The sequence below is a fragment of the Limtongia smithiae genome (assembly GCF_038497785.1).
Source record: "Limtongia smithiae strain NRRL Y-17922 unplaced genomic scaffold V1518scaffold_7, whole genome shotgun sequence".
NCBI lineage: Eukaryota > Fungi > Ascomycota > Lipomycetes > Lipomycetales > Lipomycetaceae > Limtongia > Limtongia smithiae.
In genome coordinates, this window is record NW_027117628.1 from 778471 (window position 1) to 796149 (window position 17679).

At 52.2% G+C, this 17679-nt stretch overlaps 8 protein-coding genes across 8 annotated transcripts; 3 read left to right on the top strand and 5 right to left on the bottom strand.

Annotated features, from left to right (window-relative positions):
* Positions 1-159: 159 nt before the first annotated feature.
* Positions 160-1324, bottom strand: V1518DRAFT_306890 (Inositolphosphorylceramide synthase subunit Kei1-domain-containing protein). Its single transcript, XM_066901105.1, has 4 exons — positions 1095-1324; positions 925-1033; positions 281-866; positions 160-216 (listed from the first exon to the last, which is right to left on the bottom strand). Exons 1-3 carry the CDS (start codon positions 1113-1115, stop codon positions 352-354), a joined length of 645 nt encoding a protein of 214 aa, XP_066759248.1. The 5' UTR covers positions 1116-1324; the 3' UTR covers positions 160-216; positions 281-351.
* On the bottom strand, positions 1167-6039 carry V1518DRAFT_306903 (uncharacterized protein). Its single transcript, XM_066901106.1, has one exon. It carries the CDS (start codon positions 5878-5880, stop codon positions 1606-1608), a length of 4275 nt encoding a protein of 1424 aa, XP_066759249.1. The 5' UTR covers positions 5881-6039; the 3' UTR covers positions 1167-1605.
* A 441-nt stretch (positions 6040-6480) lies between these two features.
* On the bottom strand, positions 6481-7794 carry V1518DRAFT_438305 (mitochondrial carrier domain-containing protein; the record flags this gene model as incomplete). The annotated part of the gene is made up of 7 exons (XM_066906354.1): positions 6481-6534; positions 6588-6701; positions 6758-7127; positions 7190-7238; positions 7310-7426; positions 7487-7580; positions 7735-7794. The coding sequence occupies 7 exons, from the start codon at positions 7792-7794 to the stop codon at positions 6481-6483; spliced, it is 858 nt and encodes a 285-aa protein (XP_066759250.1).
* V1518DRAFT_307089 (mitochondrial 54S ribosomal protein bL28m) lies at positions 7731-8829 on the bottom strand. The gene has a single exon (XM_066901107.1). It carries the CDS (start codon positions 8682-8684, stop codon positions 8145-8147), a length of 540 nt encoding a protein of 179 aa, XP_066759251.1. The 5' UTR covers positions 8685-8829; the 3' UTR covers positions 7731-8144.
* Positions 8830-8923: 94 nt separating this feature from the next.
* On the top strand, positions 8924-10592 carry V1518DRAFT_418400 (DNA-directed RNA polymerase). The gene is made up of 6 exons (XM_066904530.1): positions 8924-9161; positions 9224-9273; positions 9334-9455; positions 9518-9665; positions 9719-9795; positions 9853-10592. Exons 1-6 carry the CDS (start codon positions 9067-9069, stop codon positions 10183-10185), a joined length of 825 nt encoding a protein of 274 aa, XP_066759252.1. The 5' UTR covers positions 8924-9066; the 3' UTR covers positions 10186-10592.
* Positions 10151-11426, bottom strand: V1518DRAFT_418403 (cytochrome c oxidase assembly protein CtaG/Cox11-domain-containing protein). The gene is made up of 5 exons (XM_066904531.1): positions 10833-11426; positions 10720-10778; positions 10581-10666; positions 10487-10523; positions 10151-10433 (listed from the first exon to the last, which is right to left on the bottom strand). The coding sequence occupies exons 1-5, from the start codon at positions 11393-11395 to the stop codon at positions 10339-10341; spliced, it is 840 nt and encodes a 279-aa protein (XP_066759253.1). The 5' UTR covers positions 11396-11426; the 3' UTR covers positions 10151-10338.
* Positions 11427-11727: 301 nt separating this feature from the next.
* Positions 11728-13817, top strand: V1518DRAFT_307397 (RNA polymerase I-associated factor PAF67-domain-containing protein). Its single transcript, XM_066901108.1, has 5 exons — positions 11728-11869; positions 11924-11996; positions 12058-12402; positions 12452-13338; positions 13408-13817. Exons 1-5 carry the CDS (start codon positions 11760-11762, stop codon positions 13682-13684), a joined length of 1692 nt encoding a protein of 563 aa, XP_066759254.1. The 5' UTR covers positions 11728-11759; the 3' UTR covers positions 13685-13817.
* Positions 13818-13891: 74 nt separating this feature from the next.
* V1518DRAFT_428002 (ADC synthase) lies at positions 13892-15484 on the top strand (the record flags this gene model as incomplete). The annotated part of the gene is made up of 2 exons (XM_066906069.1): positions 13892-13936; positions 13991-15484. The coding sequence occupies 2 exons, from the start codon at positions 13892-13894 to the stop codon at positions 15482-15484; spliced, it is 1539 nt and encodes a 512-aa protein (XP_066759255.1).
* Positions 15485-17679: the final 2195 nt, after the last annotated feature.

A 17679-nucleotide genomic window follows, 5' to 3' on the forward strand; every position in this document is an offset into this window, starting at 1 on the left:
TGCCACCCCCGATACCTCCAGCAGAACCCCATCCCGCTTACTGGCTACAGCACAATTCATCCACATCGGCAACAAAACTCCAGCCCAGACATTACTAAACTACTTAGAAGAGGACATTACAACAAGAAGAAACAAGAAACATCATGACTTGTGCATGCTATGAAACAACATTAAGATAGCGCGTGCACGATAAACCGAATATTAGTCTAACAATAGCTTTCAAAAACAAGCATCACAAATTAGCAAACCAAATTGTCTTTCACATGCATAATTGTAGTACCCACGGGGGCCCATTGGTTACGACATCGCGTCAAGGCGGCGAATGCCATGTAACAGCAACCGATCCGCACCTTAATACATCTCAATACCCTCCTCCAGCGCGTCAACCATAAGACCCTTGCTACTGCCATTGCCAACACCTCTGCGCGCTGGCGACCAGAACCTGGGCATGATGACGCCTAGCAAGACATATTGTAAGGCACGAAGACGGCCTTCACCGTTGTCCGCACGTAGGCCAGCCTTGCGCACGAGGGAGCGCGCAAAACCAAAAATGGCGATGCAGAAGTACATCTTGCACAGTAAGACGAGCACAATGATTGTTATCGACACGCCGCGCTCGGCCGGGACGTCAATCTGGTGGGACGGGTCGACTTCCGCGTCGGCCTTGTCGAACTCGCGGAACCACACGACGGAGAAGTAGATAGTGAATGCAATGTTGGAGAGCATGTCGAGGAAGAACACGTACGAATACGCGACGACTGGCAGCGCATTTTGCCGTCGCACGCTGTGCAGAGCATACAGAAAGAACGGAAGAAGGATGATAGAGAAAATGTTGAGCACCCACTGTGCGGCAGAAATGGACTTGCCTGTTGCGCCGTCAGCACTACACGCAATAACAAAGTAGCCCGTTCCGTCACAACTCACCAGTGAATATCGACAGCAGACCGTAGATACCGCTAGCCTTGTTGACGACACCAAACACCGTAATCAGCTCTGCACCCGCTGCAAGAGGGAGAAACCCGATAAAATATTGCTGTAAACCGTCAGCACAACGCGCTGAACAACACAATTGCAATCACGCCAGGAAAACCCACCCTTGGCACTAAGGACACCATGATGACACTGTGCTGAATAATGTCGCGGTACGGTGGTTGAAGGAAGAGTGCTGCGAGTCAGACAATGGGCCGTGCGGGTCGTTGCGCTGTCCGTCAGGGGAGCAGTGGCGACGCGGGAAGCGAGCGACAGAAACGATGATGCTGTGGACGGAGGGGAAACTAGACTGCGGTCTGCGGCCAACAATCTCCAGGATCCGCGATGCTCCGGAATTGTCGGCGGTGGCGCAATGACCCTGTCTTGCGCGGGGCTCGTACTGACATCGCCAGTGCCCCCACGGCCCCCCTCCTACCAAAATCGGCTTTCATCTATAACAAAAGCTAGCCTTGAACTGAGTAGTTACGGCTCTATAAAAGGCACTATATACAAACAGAAGTGAGTCTTCTAATCAACCTCTTTATGATACACTTAAGCTCTTTTTTCTCCGCACCTGTTTTTTGTGGTCCAAAACAAAACACCATTACCGCCCTACCCTCCGTCCGAGCAATGCAATTACGAGAAAAAGTATAGACTCTTCTTCAGCTTCTGAACATCAAAATCGCCCTTCGGTGGCACATCCGGAAACGTAAGCGGAACGTATATCGGCATGCCCTTCATGTACCGCTTGATGCTGCTGTGGTAAGTCGCTAGTGGCGCATCGCCAACTTGGCCCTCCACTTCCTCAAGAAGCTTTGCGGTGCTGTCTTCGTCGTCTTCAGACAGATGACTTTCGTCGTCCTCGGCTTCGAGATTCTCAGCCTCTTCCTCCACGGGTTCGGCAGAGCTATCCTTTGGAACCCCAAGCGTCTGCCGGATGATGTCATCGGATGTGAACCTCTCAAACTCGTTCTCCGACGACATGTACTCTGACCGCTTCGATGACACCTGCTGCTTGACCTCACGTGGCCGCAGACTCTCCATTGGCGTGTTTCCAATGATGCTCAACGGTGTAACCATTGCAGCACCCTTCGCACGCTTCTCCGGATCGTCTGACTTCAATAGATGCAGCCGTTCTGTCTCCATATCGACCTCATCGCGCCCTGTCAAAGCCCGCTTAAGCTCCGCGCGTTTCGCTCGCCGCCACCGCTGAATCTGCTTAGCCTCATCGCACGTGGTCGAAATCTCCACGGGGTACATGTATCCCTTGTAGCGCTGTTCAAATTCCTGCTTCAGCTTCGTCACCAAGTCACCCTCATGCAGCTTAATGAAAGCGTCACGCAGAATTGCGTTCATGCGATCAACATCCGCCGCATGTGTCCAGTAAGAGTCATGCACAGCAGCAAACGTCAGCCCGTTCCGGCCGCATGCAAGCGCGGACAGAAGCATGTGCGTCGCGTCTAGCGAATGAATGAAGTTGGGCGGGAAAGCCGCCTGCTGCTTGCGCGAGTTAACCGGATGCAACTCGTTCGGGTCAGAAATGTACACCGTCTGCAGGTTTGTTGATACCTGCTTTCGCACCGTCGCGCGATACGGCTGCACCACCGGCAGACCGAGCGGCGACGTCCAGATCACAGCCGTCATACTCTTAGTATTCTCGAGATCGTCAGCTGAGTTCGGCGGTAGTGACTTTGAAATCCGCCGCGCACACTCTCCCAGCCAATCCTGAATCAAATGAGCACCAGAAAACAAATCTCGTACAACGTGAAACACGAGCTTTGCGAGGTACGACGCGCCCTTCCACACATAGATCTCCGGAACGTCTTCCAGATCTTTCAGCTGACTCATGATTTGCGCGCGTGCGCCAACATATGTTACACCATACACGTTTGTCATGACACTCTGCTTCACGACCTTCCGCTTGATCTTGCCGTTCAGAACCTGCGCAATCTCAAGTCCTGCCTCGGCATCCTTCGCCACCATCGCGCTCACGCGATCAGACACGTAGGTGTAAATATCTTGCGGTTTGTCACTCGGCTCAAGATTCACCTGTCGAGCACCCTCAGTGTCACCACCAAGCGCGGCGTAGTGCTGAAGACCGTTACACGTGCCGTCCTGGTGTACAGCTAGTCGCGATCTGAATGCTGTGGGATCCGGCGATCGCAGAGCCGCCGTCAGCTCGAAACACACCGCCAACGCCTGCCATGGATCGGCGGCTGTCATCCAGAATCCACGACCATCAAGCGGATGATCAGCAGAATCAAATATATCTTCCAAATGATCCTCCGCATACTGTACACGTCCCTGGAAGTCTGCTTTGTCGAATCCGCACAGGTTCGCTAGATGGATCTTGAGCCACTGCAATCCCCGTTCTCCCAGTGGCTTGCCTTCCCAAAACATCAGCAATCCACGACACATATCATTGCCTAGATGGTTCAGATGTGGTGGTACCGCGTACGCGCGGCCTCGGAAATCGAGATTGTGAGGAAAATAGATTCGTTCGCCAATAAACGCACGAGCAATCTCCAGCTTGTAGTTGATGTCACATCGCTGTGAGTGGCTTGTTCGCGCCTGCAGAATTAGCATTTTGCATTTGCGTGCCCAATCGCGGCGCACCGCAGGATCTGCGTCCTTCTCCGGCTCGGGCGGGAATTCCAGCTTTTCGCGGTTCATCTTGGCAGGAATTTCGAGAAAGTCCTTGCCAGAGTTCCACACCTTCGCGACGACTCGGAACACGTTAGAGTTGATGATCCACGCCGTAGATCCGAGAACGTCGAGACCTTCGAACACACTCTGGAGATCATTTCTGCGGCACGCCTCTCTAAGATATGCCATTTGTTCAACAGAATTCTTGGTTCTCATCAGCGGTGTTGATGTGTATAGATATCCACCAACATTCGCTCCGGCCCATTTGAGAGGCTTGATAAGCATTGGCAGCTGCTGTGGGTGGATCATCGCACCAGCGGGGTCATGCGAGAGCTTGCTTGCGAAATCCTTGTGCACTCTGAGCACTCCAAGCTTCAATCCCTGCGAGTATTGATACGAATGTGTAATGGCAGGTACGATGCTTGTAACATCCTTCCCGGTCACGGGATCCGTTGCCGTAACTGCGACTTTCGCGACGTGCATAAGAATCGAGACCAGTGTGGAGCCAATATCTGCCTTGACGTCATCCGGCCATTCTGGTTTCCATGTGCGAATGACTTGCTGTTCCTCATTTCGCTTCTTTGCAATCGACAACATGCGTGAGAACTCCTGTGGATTCTGCAAGATCGCCTTTGTAGGCTTCAGGATTCCCAGCTCGGCAGCATCACCTTTCAGCAATTGTTCAGAGTTGTACTCCATCTCGACGGCACGGCCAACTGTTAGCACCGTGCGTGCGGTGCGCATCATCTGACTAGGACCGCCCGTGGAATGTAACCTCATAACCTCCAAAATTGTGATTGCACTCAACTTCTCCGCAGGAACGAGTGTGAGAAATGCACCATATCGCATACGCTGCTTGTCTGCCGTAGTCTTGCTACTGCTGCCTCCCTTAGTGCGGAGCACCATGTCGCTCTTGATCAGTTGTTCGATGCGCTTGAACTCTTCCTGTAGTTGTTCGGTCATTGCCTGGTGCCACTCCCAAAGATACTCGTTTACGTTGGTCACGCTCATATCACCGCGGGCGATCATCTGGTCGTGATCATATTTCCACCGCTCACGGGCGGTTTCAAGCGCCAGGGTTTCTAGCAAACCTTGTCGTTGCTGATTATACAGTTCAAAAGCGTCTCGGTACGCCTTTTGTTCCTTCTCAGGTAATAGTCGGAGCTGCTCCTCGAAGTCGATAAATACGTCATCGTCTGGGTTCTCGCCCTTGTCGGGGTTGAACGAATATACCGGTAAGACCGGCTTTGAATCATCCGCAACACCTTGTAACGACGACCGAAGAAGCTTGATGCCAATTGATTCGACCGGATTCAGTGTGTCGTAGCCAGGCTTGTTCACAGATTCGGGCAGCTGCGCGAGAGACGACTTGAGGGCCGCTGACTGTGCTCGACCTAATGCCTCGCTGAGAGATCCACTACAGTCGTCGTCCTTGTCGAAAGAGGCGATGGGCTCAGTAAGATATCCCGTTTTTGCCTGGAACGCCCCTGGTAGCTCGCTTTCTGGAAGCGTAGCCGCTGCAGCAATACGTCGCGCATCGGTAAAAGTGAACATGCTCTCCAACGACAGAACTTCAATTGGTTTCCGTCCAGTCGAAATAACATCATCTATGAGTTGCTTAATCAGAACATCACCGCGTAATTTGTCAGGGAGCTTGCAGGCTGCACTGAGCAGTGTTGCAAAAGTCGCGGCATCGAACGTGAGCCTGTCGAGAGTCTTTTCCGATTCCTTGAAGTACGTGAGCGTCGCTTGAAGACTTCCGCTACCCCTGAGCTCTTCATCGGCAAGTCCTTTGATGTAGTTGTTTCGGAGACGCAGAAACTCGTCTCCATCCAGAGTGGTGTACGCCTCGTCAAGCACTTTCCTCGCGCGCGCCAGCTTTCCGCCAGCAATGAGTGCGTCAAGAAGCGACACTAAATGCGCGCGATTGCGCACAAACTGGTTGCGAGATGCAATATTAGCCGTGGAGTCGCTGATCCCAAGCACATCGTCGAGAATGATAACCTTTCCCGCGAAGGAATTTCTCATGTCGATTTTTACAGCTGGCGCGTCAGTTGCAGAGCCATAGCTTGGCGGTGGAGGTGGCGGGGACGGTTGCGGGGCCGACGGCGATGCGCCCTCGGATAGACCTGAAATGGCGCGTGTCGAGGTTATTGTCTTGAGTCCGCGGCGGCATGGCAACAGTGCAGCGCCGGGGGCCGAGGCCGCTGCCGCCAGACGCGTAGTAGTGGCACTACGGGCAGCGCGTGCCGATGCCGACAACATTTCCTGATGAGTGAAAGCCGCGAAGGCAACACGGACTGGAGCACGCAGAATACGGCAGAGTGCGGACGAAGCACAGTAGCTAAGACGAGATCGAGCAATGGCGAAAGTCGGTGAGCGCACACGAGCCTGGTCGTTGTCGAGCCGGCGCAGAAAAAAATTTGGGAGGCGTCGAAGTCCCAAGCAAAGTCCCAACGGTGCTTCTACGGCCGGTTGAGTGGTTTGTACTCTGATGTCTGCGGATGATGCTGTAGGAGGTCTGGCAGCACCTAGGGCGGCTTTAAAACCGAGAACGATCTATTGTTTGTAGGTCATGGCCATTAATTGTGAGCGTAGGAGTTAGCCGGCATATCAAATCTGAAGAGACAGAAGTTTGCCGTTCTATCGCGGTGTGCCTCTTTAGTACGACAATCTTGGAGCTTCGGTGACGCAGTTCACGACAAAGTGAGTACACTAGAAGCCGCGTCTTCCGTATATAAACCATTGCTATTCAAAAGTCTAGACAAAAATGGGGAGCCAGTTATGTACACACAAATTAAAAGTACAAACGCCTACATGCAGCCCGTCCCTGCTATTTTTTCTCGCCCCTTGGCTGTCAGCCTACTACGACTTCGTGTGCATGCCAATGCCAGATGCTTTCAGCCTCTCCAAAACAATCTGCGTATTGTTAGTAAAATTTGAAACAATAGGTCCACATATAGGTAACTTACAAACGTCAGGATAGTCTGTGGGCCAAGTCGAATGAACGATGGTAGCCATCCCCGGAATGCAAACAGAATACCTTCTTGCTTGATGGCATCGCGCAAGATGACAAATGCGGGCTGCTATTTCACGAGGATCAGTAACATCCAGAAATACTATATATGCATGTGTTACGCACGTGTTTGTCTTTGGCGTTCATGACGCGAGTCTTGACAACGTCGACAGGACTGCAAACCGTGGTCGCGACCAGTCCTGCAAGCATACTAGCGCCAAAATGAGTCGTCATCGATTTCGCATCCAGACCGACTTTCACAAGCAGCTCCTTGAACTCGTCGTACGAGACCATCTGCGACGCAGTCATGAGCACACCACGGGTAGTGTTGGGAAATAGGCCTCGGAACAGCGACTGCGGGCCTTCTTCCCGAGCCATGCGCCATATACCGTCCAGGGCATTGCGATAGTTGCGGCGATGTTCGGGGTCGAGAGCGAGGTCGTTCTGCATGCGAATGTTTACAATGTCAGAGGGATTACCGACCGCACCTCCAATCCTGCGTTACATCAGTCAATGAGAACGAGCTTAGCTGTAGGCGGTGAACATAGTGCAGCGTACCAGCCTGCGGCCATAGCCAGGGGAAGGATGACGTAAAATGGTGGAGTGTCTGTTATAGCGGCAAGTAGTCAGTCGGTCAGTCGACGTAGCGCAGGCAGAGCACAGTTGCGGCAAACGAACCGTCGGAGCCACCAGCAGCCCAGTCTTTCAGCTTCTCGTATGTGCCAAACCGCGTAGTCGAATAAGTCGCCTGCCGCAGCATACTGGCGCTGAGTCCCTTGTAAAGACCTAGGAAGCCTAATTCGTGCCGTGTCAGCAATTGCAGACTGTAGTGTTTGGCCGACCGTCGGAACACACCTTCCACTTGATGTACATGCACGATTGTCTGCATCATAGTCTTACCGCGCTCAGCGGCAGTCTGCATGCGAACTTTTGCAAGGTCGAGGGGGTGCTGTCATTGCGGGCGTATTGTGTCAGCTTGCAAGAGGAGCGGTTCAAGCAGTGCTCGCACTTACGGTACACACTGCGGCGACGACACTCGCAAAGCCTTGGACACATTAGTAAAGGAGCACAAAGTCAATTCAGCCAACTGGTGCGTTACGAACCTCCATACCAAAAGCTGTATTATATCGAGCAGAACAGTCAGTGTAAAGCTCCTCTTCCATAGTTGGGCGTCGAAATGGGAGGGAGCAACTCACGGGTAATGATGCTTGACTGGCTTTGCAGACAGCTCCTGAGGCGCTGGAGTAGACGACATTGCGAGACCAACAGACAGACCAGCAATTGATGAAGCGAACGAAGGCGATGGCTGTCTGGGGGGTGAGCAGGGGGAAGAGGTGACGAAGTTTGCTGTGAGTTCGCGTAACGCGCTTTGTCTCTCTTACAGTTAATCTAGTTTATCTCCTCCTTCTCCGAGAGCCGCGTTCGCTAAACTCCAATAGTAAGCACTACGACGGATAATACAGGTCTTGCCATTCATATATATACAGTATAAATTCGAATTCTTGCCCCGTCATCACAGATCCTTCGGTCGCAGCTTCTGCTGCTTCAGCAGCACCGCGTACCGCAATCTCCATCCCCGAGGTCCCAGCTCCTTGATGCGCGCAGGCTTGTCTTTGGTCAAATACTGATCAAGTCCGCCCTCCTTCTGAATTGTTCGCAGCACGCTCGCGACGACATCGAGCTTGAATCCGCGCTTGAGCGTCTCGCTATAGAGCGTCTTGCGGAGGACATTCGGGAGCCACCGCCTCCGCGACTTGTTCTCGAGCTTCTCAGAGACAAGGTTACCGTACTGCGGGAACTTGCCGCCGAAAAGACCACGATTGGACCGCTTGAAGACTGTCGCATCACCATAGGGGTACGGTGGGTACTTGATGCGCCGTCCGGTCTTGAGGTGCTGCTTCACCCAGTAGTTCGTCTTGAGTGCGGGAACCTGGCGCACTCGCCGAGATACGACTAGCCGGAACTCGCGCGCCACAGGGCTGCTTGTTGCAAAGTTGCGCACGCCACATAGACATCCGGCCAGCGATACCGGTAGCAGCTGCGACAGCCTCATGGTGTGACGGAAACGAGGTTGATGTGGACGCGGCCGAACCGTGGATAGACACCCAGAGCCGTGATTTTTTCGGCGCCGAGGCGGAAGTTAATTTGAGGCTGTCGGTACAAGACAATTAGTGTTGACAAGCTAGTCGGTACAAACCACCTTGAAGGTCGTCAGCAGCTCATCGCAGATCATCTCCATACTCAAAACTGGGGACAATTTACGGCCCTTCTACAGCCGTAAGTGTAGCGATCTGCCACCCAGTATAGCACACATTACTCGGACTTTACCCGGCTTCAGCTTGGCCACCGCCCATCGCAGAAAGCAGCGCGGGCTGAAATTACCTTGAACGGCAGCAGGCACCAACAGCAGCTCCAGACCTCTTGCAAACCCCTCGATGGACGGTATCGACGCCCCTCGTGGCCCCCAAGTTACCATTCGCGAAGCTACAAAGGAGAATGTTGACTTTGTCCTATCAAATGTCGATTTGTCGTAAGTAGTTGCAGCCCTTCTAGGCGCCCCCCCCACGCTGTCGCTCTAACATTATTGCTCAGTCTCGCAAACTCGTTGAGGCGCGTTATTCTCGCAGAGATTCCTACTATATGTATGCTCATATTTTTTGATATTCGTGAAGGAAGCGACGAAGGTTTACAATTTGATGCAGCAATCGACCTTGTCGAAATCGAGATCAACACCTCCGTTCTCGCCGACGAGTTCATCGCACACAGACTCGGCCTCATTCCGCTTAACTCCGTCGGCGTTGAAACTGACCTTCTTTTCACTCGAGTGCGTTTCTCTTTCTTTCTATGCTTTTGGACTGTATTGACCTGTACACCCCCGCGCAACAGGACTGCGATTGCGATCAGTATTGCGAGAAATGCTCGGTCACGCTTACGCTTGACGCACGCTGCAGCAGCGATTCCACCATGGACGTATATACGCGAGATCTCACATTCGAGCGACATCATTCTGATATTGGGCAACCAGTGATCAGCGGTTAGTGAGACAATGTTCAAGGGCTCAAGCTGCACAAGACTGACTGCAGACAGACGACCAAGGAAAGGGTATATTAATATGCAAGCTACGAAAAAACCAGGAGCTGAAGCTCAAATGCATAGCCAAGAAGGTATTTGCCGCTTTGTCGGTGTAATCTACCTGAGTCTGCTGACATTGGTATCACCAGGGCATCGCCAAGGAGCATGCAAAGTGGTCGCCTACTGCGGCCATCAAGTTCGAGTACGATCCATACAACAAACTGCGCCACACAGATTACTGGTACGAGGTTTCTATTAAGAAAGAATGGCCGCGAAGCAAAAATACAGAATGGGAAGATCCGCCAAAGGAAGGTGACCCATTTGACTACAACGCAACGCCAGAACGATTCTACATTGACATCGAGGCCATCGGACAGCTACCACCTAATGAGATCGTGACGGAGGGAGTCAGAGTGCTGCAAGAAAAGCTGGCTATCATCATGAAAGCTCTAGATGACGACGACGTGGACATGATGTTCTAAGAGCCTGACAATTAACGCCTCGGCTGATGACTATATACAAAGAATGCTGTACCATAACTATTTACATAACTACATACAAAATGGCTTGTTATCCAAATCCAAACCATTTGATGCTTGTGCATGTGTGGCTCTGAGATCTAGGTACTCTAAGATCTAGGTCTGCGTGCTGGAAGTCGCTATTTCGGCGGGAAGTGGTAGTCTAGCGTCGGTTTGTACCAAAACAGGTCCAACAGCCGCCGACTTGGATCCTAATACACGTTAGATATAATGTAATAGCAAGGAGAGACGTGAGAAATCTTACGGAAGAAAGTGTAGCTGAGTGTGACTTCGTGGATGTTCTGAGAGGGACAGGTCAGAAATGCGGTGCCGCAAAGACACAGGCGAGAATAGATTACCTTCATCAGCGGATCTGAGTCGAAATCTGGGTCAATGAAAAAGAAAATTGGCATGTCAACCTCTTCACCGGCCCGCAGTTGTTGTTCTGTACAGTAAGGTCAGGTCTCGCCATCTATCGTTAAAAAAATTGGAACTGACGCTCGAAGCAGAAGCACTGGATCTTGTTGAAGTAAGGCGCAATTTGTTGCGGCGACACGCTGTATAATGTTAATACCGCGATTCCACCACAAGCCATAGACGAGTACACATACTTGTACGTCGCAACACCGACAATATCCTCCTTTGCCTTGCTCTTGGCCTTGAAGAACGCCAGCGCGGTCTCGCCAGGCGCGACGGTGACAGATTTCTGCAGTGGCTCGAAACTCCATGGCAGTGTGCGCGACACGTCCGACGCAAAGTACACCGTGATCTTCCTGTCGGAGTTGACAGGGATAACGCGGTCTGGAGCAAAATCTGAATCAGTCATCGGCGTACCGCCCCATCCTGTCTTTTGACACAGCAGTCTGTAGAATGGCACGGAGGCGTATGACAACGCGAGTGTGCCGATGAGAACCGATAGCCCGTAGTTCAGTGTCGTGAGATTCTTGAGTCGCTGCTCTGCCTTGTATTGTGCAATGAACTCGTCAACTGTGAGACCCATGCTCTCAAGCTGCTTGAGAAAGGCCGGATTGAGCTTGCTCGGGTCGATGCTTGCACGCCGAACGCATGATGACGACATCGGCGACCGCAAGATGTGACGCGAGAGTGACAGCAATGGCTGTAGAGTGCGTATCCGAGTAGAGCCGAATACAGCTCGAGCAAATATTCTCTGCATGGCTGGCGACGACCCGGAGGATGTAGCTGTCGGGCCGGATATCGTGATGACGCCTGCGTAGTACAATCCCCGGAGGCAGTGTGAGCATCACAGCTCTCTTGCCCTGGCTACCACTGCTGATGGCAGCAAGCTACGATTCCTCTACGGCAATTTGCCAATTAAGATAAGGAATTTGTAAGAACTTGAATTTGGCGAAATTAGAAATCTCTCAACCCAGCTTGCGCTGCTGTACCTCCACTAATGGTAGCGCCGATACTAAGTGAAAAGTTACCCGGCTCAAACACGCGCAACAATTTTTGCGCTCGTAATTTTGTCTTTCAAACTTCGCGTCCAAGTGCACTTGTAGCATACTCCATTCGCAGCCATGGACGCAGACCAGATCACATATGACTACGACGATTTCATTCAGAAGACCGGCGATTACGACTTTGAGGACGACGAGCCGCTGGCCACAGATCTCATTGAGAACGAAGAGTATGTTCGCTTGGCTTGTGCTTTCTGCCTGTTCGTGTCTAACCCATTGTTCAGCTACGATGAGGAGCAGCTCCTTCAGCAGCAGCAGGCCTTTCAGCGACAATTCCATCAACAGCAGCAGGCGGCCGTATGTGCTCTTATCAGTGTCAAGAAGCGATGGCTTGATTGCTTAGGCTAATAATTTGCAGGCTGCTCAACTCCCCGACGCTGTCCGTAGCTTCATTCTCTACTTTCGCCATAACCTTAAGGAGAACAACGGACATGAGCTTCACGGATGCTACGAGAATTCGTTCAACCGTCTGACGGACAAGTTCTACAAGAGCGCACCGTGGCCCGACCCACAGGACGTTGTCTCGCCGCTAGTTGACGGTGACCAGCCCTTCCTCACGCTTTACACTGAGCTCTATTTCCGCCACCTGTACGCGAAGCTGCAGCCTACTCTTGGTGACAGAATTGCGTCTTTTGCGAACTACTATGACTGGTTCAATTTTGTTTTTGATCCAGAGTCTCCCACTGATCTCGAACTGCCAACGGTACGTGTCTTGTCTCTGAACGCTGAGGATTTGCTGCTGACTCGTCTAGACATGGGTGTGGGACATCATCGATGAGTTCATCTACCAGTTCAACAGCTTCTGGATCTATCGTAGCCGAACTGTCAAGAAGGGCCACAACGACGAAGAGATTCAGCAATTGCGAGCACAGCCCCAGGCATGGGACACCTACTCGGTTCTAAACGTGCTCTACTCTCTCGTGCAGAAGTCGTGCATCAAGGAGCAGCTGCAAGCCGTCAAGGACGGTAAGGATCCCGATGAAGTCGCGGGTGAGGTAGGATCGCGGTCCATCTACAAGTCATTCGGATATTTCTCACTGATTGGTCTCTTGCGTGTGCATACGTTGCTCGGTGACTTCAGACTTGCACTGCAGACCATTGAGAATATTGATATCACGAAAAAGACCAAATACTCGCGGGTTGCTGGCGCGCAGTTTACGATTTATTACTATGTCGGCTTCTGCTACATGATGCTCCGTCGGTACTCAGATGCCATCAAGGCGTTCTCGTATATTTTGCTGTACATGTCGCGCACTAAGTCTTTCCAGAACCGCACAGCGCAGTACGATTCAGTCACTAAGCGGTCAGACCAGATGTACTCTCTTCTCGCGATCTGCGTCGCGCTGTGCCCGACACGTCTCGACGATTCTATCCACACGACCCTCCGTGAGAAGAACGGCGAGCAGCTTGCGCGCATGCAACGCGGCGGTGAGGAGTCCCTCCCGGTATTTGAGGAGCTGTTTTCGTTTGCGAGCCCCAAGTTCATGTCGCCTGTTGTACCGGACTACGATGACCCATCGTCGATCGCTGACCCGCTCCAACACCACCTCAAGGTGTTCATGATGGATGTGCGCGCGTCAATGCTTGCGCCGACTCTGCGCAGTTACCTGAAGCTTTACACGTCGCTCAATATTGAGAAGCTTGCTACATTCACCGAGCTTGACCCGGAGGAATTACGGTCTGCGCTCGCCGTGTTCAAGCAGAGAAGCCAGCAGATAAAGTGGACTGAGGGCCCGCTACTGGACGGCCAGCTTGTCAACGCGTCTGATCTGGACATTGCCATTGATGGTGACCTGATCAACATCACCGAGGCGCGTATCGCCCGCAAGTTCGGCGACTGGTTCCTACGCAACACGACTAAGTACTACGCTGTGCAGGACACCATTTTGAACAAGAACCCGGAGAAGCAGGAGGAGAAGGACCACCGGGAGAACAAGAGAAGAGACCGACGAGGTGGTGACAAGAATACGGAGAAGAGCAAGTAGATATGCATGTTTAAAAAGTTGTCCTCGTATGTAACTTGTTTGTTCATGTTAAATTTTTTTGTGAGCCACTATATGTGTCTGCATCAGGGGGTTTGTAGGAAGATTGAGTTTTTGGGCGATGTCCCAGAAAACGAATTGCTCATGTCTGCGCGCGAGTTGAGTTCCCCAGTCACTACCCCGCCGTTACCACAATCCACAGTCCCAGCAATGCCTGCGCAAACACTCCCGACGCCGATCTCGTCGGTACCTAAGGTGTGTTGCTTTGTGCTCAGAGCGTGGTTTAGACCTTCTAACGCTACCCCGCAGGTCATCTTGCAACCGTCTCTGGAGACGCTGTCGACGTTGCTGTCCAAACAACCCGATGCGAACGTGATTCCCGTGTACGCCTTCGTGCCGTCAGACCTGCTGACACCGTCGGTTGCGTACCTGAAGCTGAAGGCCGCGGCTGCGGAGGGCTCGTACTCGTTCCTGTTTGAGTCCGCATACAATGGCGAGTCCATCGGGCGTTATTCGTTTATCGGAACATGTCCGCGAAAGGTCATTGCGACCGGAAACGGATTCGGGCCGGATGTGGATCCTTTGGTTGAGCTCGAGTCTGAGCTTGCAAAATATACGCTCCTCAAAGTGCCGGCGCTACCGCCGTTGTCTGGCGGCGCGATTGGATACGTGTCGTACGACTGCATCAAATATTTTGAGCCCACCACTGCGCGCGAGCTGACGGATAATTTACATATTCCAGAGAGCGTGCTGATGCTGTATGATACAATCGTTGCGTTTGATCATGTGTTCCAGCGCGTGCAAATCATCACAAACATGCACGTGTCCCCCGGTGCCGAATTTAACATGTCGGCGGCGCTAGAACGCGCGCGAACGGAAATCGAAAGCGTCGCTAGCTCACTCTTCGCGCCAATCGTGCAGATGCCAGAGCAGCCTCCAATTGTGCCGAACCAAGAATACCAATCGAACATCGGCCAGACTGGCTACGAGGGCCATGTAACGAAGCTGAAGGAGCACATTTTCGCAGGGGACATATTCCAAGCTGTGCCGTCGCAGCGCGTAGCGCGGTCGACCTCGTTGCACCCGTTCAATATCTACCGGCATCTTCGTACGGTGAACCCGTCGCCGTACATGTTCTATATCGACTACATCACGTTCCAGATCGTTGGCGCGAGCCCGGAGGTGCTCGTCAAGTCTGAGAATGGCCGGATGATCACGCACCCTATTGCCGGTACCATGCCACGCGGCAAGACGCGCGAGGAGGACGACCGCCTTGCGACCGAGCTCAAGAGCTCACTCAAAGACCGAGCCGAGCACGTCATGCTCGTCGATCTCGCGCGCAATGACATCACCCGCGTCTGCGACCCCCGCACAACCACCGTCGACCGACTCATGGTTGTCGAGCGCTTCAGCCACGTCATGCACCTTGTCTCGCAGGTGTCTGGTGTGCTGCGCGCGGGCAAGACGCGCTTTGACGCGTTCCGGAGCGTGTTCCCTGCCGGCACTGTCTCTGGCGCGCCAAAGGTGCGGGCGATGCAACTCATCTCAGAGCTTGAAGGGGAGCGCCGTGGCGTCTACGCCGGCGCAGTGGGTCACTGGGGATACGATGAGCAGAGTATGGATACTTGCATCGCTCTCCGCACGATGCTCGTCAAAGATGGCATTGCTTATCTGCAAGCTGGTGGCGGTATCGTGTTTGACTCGGATCCGTATGACGAGTACATTGAGAGCATGAATAAGCTCGGCGCGAACATGAGGACCATTAGCGAGGCCGAAAAGATTTACGCGTCCGAGGCAGCTTAATTGGTGCCAGGGATGTCAGCATAGTTGCAAAAAAATAGTAATAACCATTTTCAATCAGTTGGCGTCTCCATTGCCTTTCTCCTTCTCAATCTTCTCTTCTTCCAAATCAACAGGTGGCCATCTTCTATATACCGGTCATCAGCCAGATGGATAATCGGAGCCTTACTACATATGTTAGTAGTCTTGTGAAGTGCGCTGCATGTCCGTAACGGAATTGTCATGCTGCACCTGCTATTTACACCTGGCAGCAGAGCGTTATGCCAGTCAGTGTCAAATCAGGCTTATTGAACTGAGTACAGTACAGACCTATTATGACTATACGTCTGAGCGACATACTATCTATAACTGTCCGTTATCCAAATGGTCCCGCTATATTACAAGTTTCTTGGTTGCATCCCCTGCCATCCTCTCATTCCCATCATCATTCTATCAGACGACAAAGAAAATGCCAAAAGTACAGCTTGTGAAAAGAGAGCTAAAGCACGCCATATATACCATTGCTGCAAAAGTCATTCCCTGTTCTCAGCCCATCTATCGTTGACTTCGTTCATGTATTAGTCAGCACACGCGTCACGCGATCTGCCATCAATTCCAGACGCAGATGCAATCAAGGAAAGCGTCATGTATAGTCACGATAGCATGAAATAGGAATTGCCCGAACAGTGGTCCCTGCAACAGGTTCAACCTTGAAGCAACGTTAGTAATGGACCAGGTAAAGATCATAGCTGGGTGAGTGTCAACATACAGAAATAGTAATCTAGACATGCAGATTCGCGAGTGCAACAACGAGCAACAGCCTAACAATCATCAAGCGCCGGCGAGGTCCCGTCAAGATGCGGACAAGTGTGATGTCCAGTGTGGTGTCATGTGTGCAAGCACGTGTGGATATAGTGTGCTGATGTGGTGAGCGTCAGTGACATGTGTGGACATGGTGCCTGTGGTGGATCTAATTTATTTGATGCTTTCCATTGCCTTAAATGACGACGGAGGAACGACGGGATTTATCTTTTCTCGCGTGGCAACGGGCTGTACAAGCCACTACCCTCCCAAAAACTCGCTAGGAGCTCCGGCTCCCAAGTGGTACCATATCCCACGTCACCGCATGCAAACCTGAACTGGGCAGACCAGGATGTTGGGAATACAACGCAGGAAGGGTGTGGTGCCCCCTAGGTGAGTTCGCGCGAATCAACAGACACAGCACGAAAGTAGCTGCCCCCCTTTACTGGATCCTCATGGTCTCAAGAAGACACAAACCGATGCATAATCTGGCGTGGGCATGTCACAATTCCCAGAACCCTCTGTGCCAGCAGAGATCCCAAAATCCATCTGGTGGGCTAAGATCGATGCCTGTAGCTGGGGGAAATGAGAGGAATAGGAAGAGGAAGCAGGCCAAGCGGCGGATATTTATACTCAAGACGCAAACTGCCGATCGGACTCTGCATTGTTGACATTGGACAAGATCCAGGTGCCACGCGATACCTGTCTTGTCAAAGGCAGACACCCGTACCGTCCTCCGGACAGCCGCCGAGCGTAGTCTCTCGCGTCACCGGACCACCGCTACTTCATCTCCTCACAGCAAGCCTCAGATGGACCAGATAATAATCCTTATTTCTGCCGGATATGAGCGACAGAACCAGACCACATTTGCATCGCATTCTGCGGCAGTGAACTTCACCACGCGTCGCAATCACCCTCGTCGTACTATCGCATTGATCACTCAGAGTGAAGATATTTGCCGCCAACGTTCGAGCATGCTGTCAGAGCATTATTCAGTTGCTACATATCGCACCAGTATGTCCTAATTTGACCTATGCTCCGCTCACTGGGAGTATCTTTCTCTCATCAAAGCGCGAATCGGGTGCTGTCTCTGCCCTGTCAACAAGCCGGTTTGTCTTGACATTCATCTCAACACATTGCCCCAGCAGCTCAGAGGTATTTGAAGAACAACAAATCGCCAAAACAGTAAAGCAACGCTTATTGCACGCCGCCGCGGACACGCCATCCATATTTCCAATCCTCAGTAAACGATGTCTTCCTCGTTTCGTTTTATCCACTCTTCGTAGTGCCCAGCGCTAGCCTTTAGTCGCCGATGCGCTGGCTTCGCGAAGTTCCTAGAAGCAAAGGATACGGCGGAGGCATCCGGCGCCGAGCCACATCTCGTGCGGCTTGATTAGTTACCCGGATCTTAAATCACA

Excerpts from the sequence above, each read along its gene's own strand:
- V1518DRAFT_306890 (XM_066901105.1), bottom strand. The coding sequence starts at position 1,115 with ATGGTGTCCTTAGTGCCAAGG. Across the intron at positions 1,034-1,094 it reads TGGTGTCCTTAGTGCCAAGG|CAATATTTTATCGGGTTTCT; the intron begins GTGGGTTTTCCT and ends GACGGTTTACAG. Across the intron at positions 867-924 it reads TCTGCTGTCGATATTCACTG|GCAAGTCCATTTCTGCCGCA; the intron begins GTGAGTTGTGAC and ends ACGGCGCAACAG.
- V1518DRAFT_306903 (XM_066901106.1), bottom strand. The coding sequence starts at position 5,880 with ATGTTGTCGGCATCGGCACGCGCTGCCCGTAGTGCCACTACTACGCGT.
- V1518DRAFT_307089 (XM_066901107.1), bottom strand. The coding sequence starts at position 8,684 with ATGAGGCTGTCGCAGCTGCTACCGGTATCGCTGGCCGGATGTCTATGT.
- V1518DRAFT_418400 (XM_066904530.1), top strand. The coding sequence starts at position 9,067 with ATGGACGGTATCGACGCCCCTCGTGGCCCCCAAGTTACCATTCGCGAA. Across the intron at positions 9,456-9,517 it reads CTGACCTTCTTTTCACTCGA|GACTGCGATTGCGATCAGTA; the intron begins GTGCGTTTCTCT and ends CCCGCGCAACAG. Across the intron at positions 9,796-9,852 it reads TCAAATGCATAGCCAAGAAG|GGCATCGCCAAGGAGCATGC; the intron begins GTATTTGCCGCT and ends TGGTATCACCAG.
- V1518DRAFT_418403 (XM_066904531.1), bottom strand. The coding sequence starts at position 11,395 with ATGCAGAGAATATTTGCTCGAGCTGTATTCGGCTCTACTCGGATACGC. Across the intron at positions 10,667-10,719 it reads CCAGTGCTTCTGCTTCGAGC|AACAACAACTGCGGGCCGGT; the intron begins GTCAGTTCCAAT and ends CTTACTGTACAG. Across the intron at positions 10,434-10,486 it reads ACTCAGCTACACTTTCTTCC|GATCCAAGTCGGCGGCTGTT; the intron begins GTAAGATTTCTC and ends AACGTGTATTAG.
- V1518DRAFT_307397 (XM_066901108.1), top strand. The coding sequence starts at position 11,760 with ATGGACGCAGACCAGATCACATATGACTACGACGATTTCATTCAGAAG. Across the intron at positions 12,403-12,451 it reads CTGATCTCGAACTGCCAACG|ACATGGGTGTGGGACATCAT; the intron begins GTACGTGTCTTG and ends TGACTCGTCTAG. Across the intron at positions 13,339-13,407 it reads ACGTCGCTCAATATTGAGAA|CCAGCAGATAAAGTGGACTG; the intron begins GCTTGCTACATT and ends CAAGCAGAGAAG.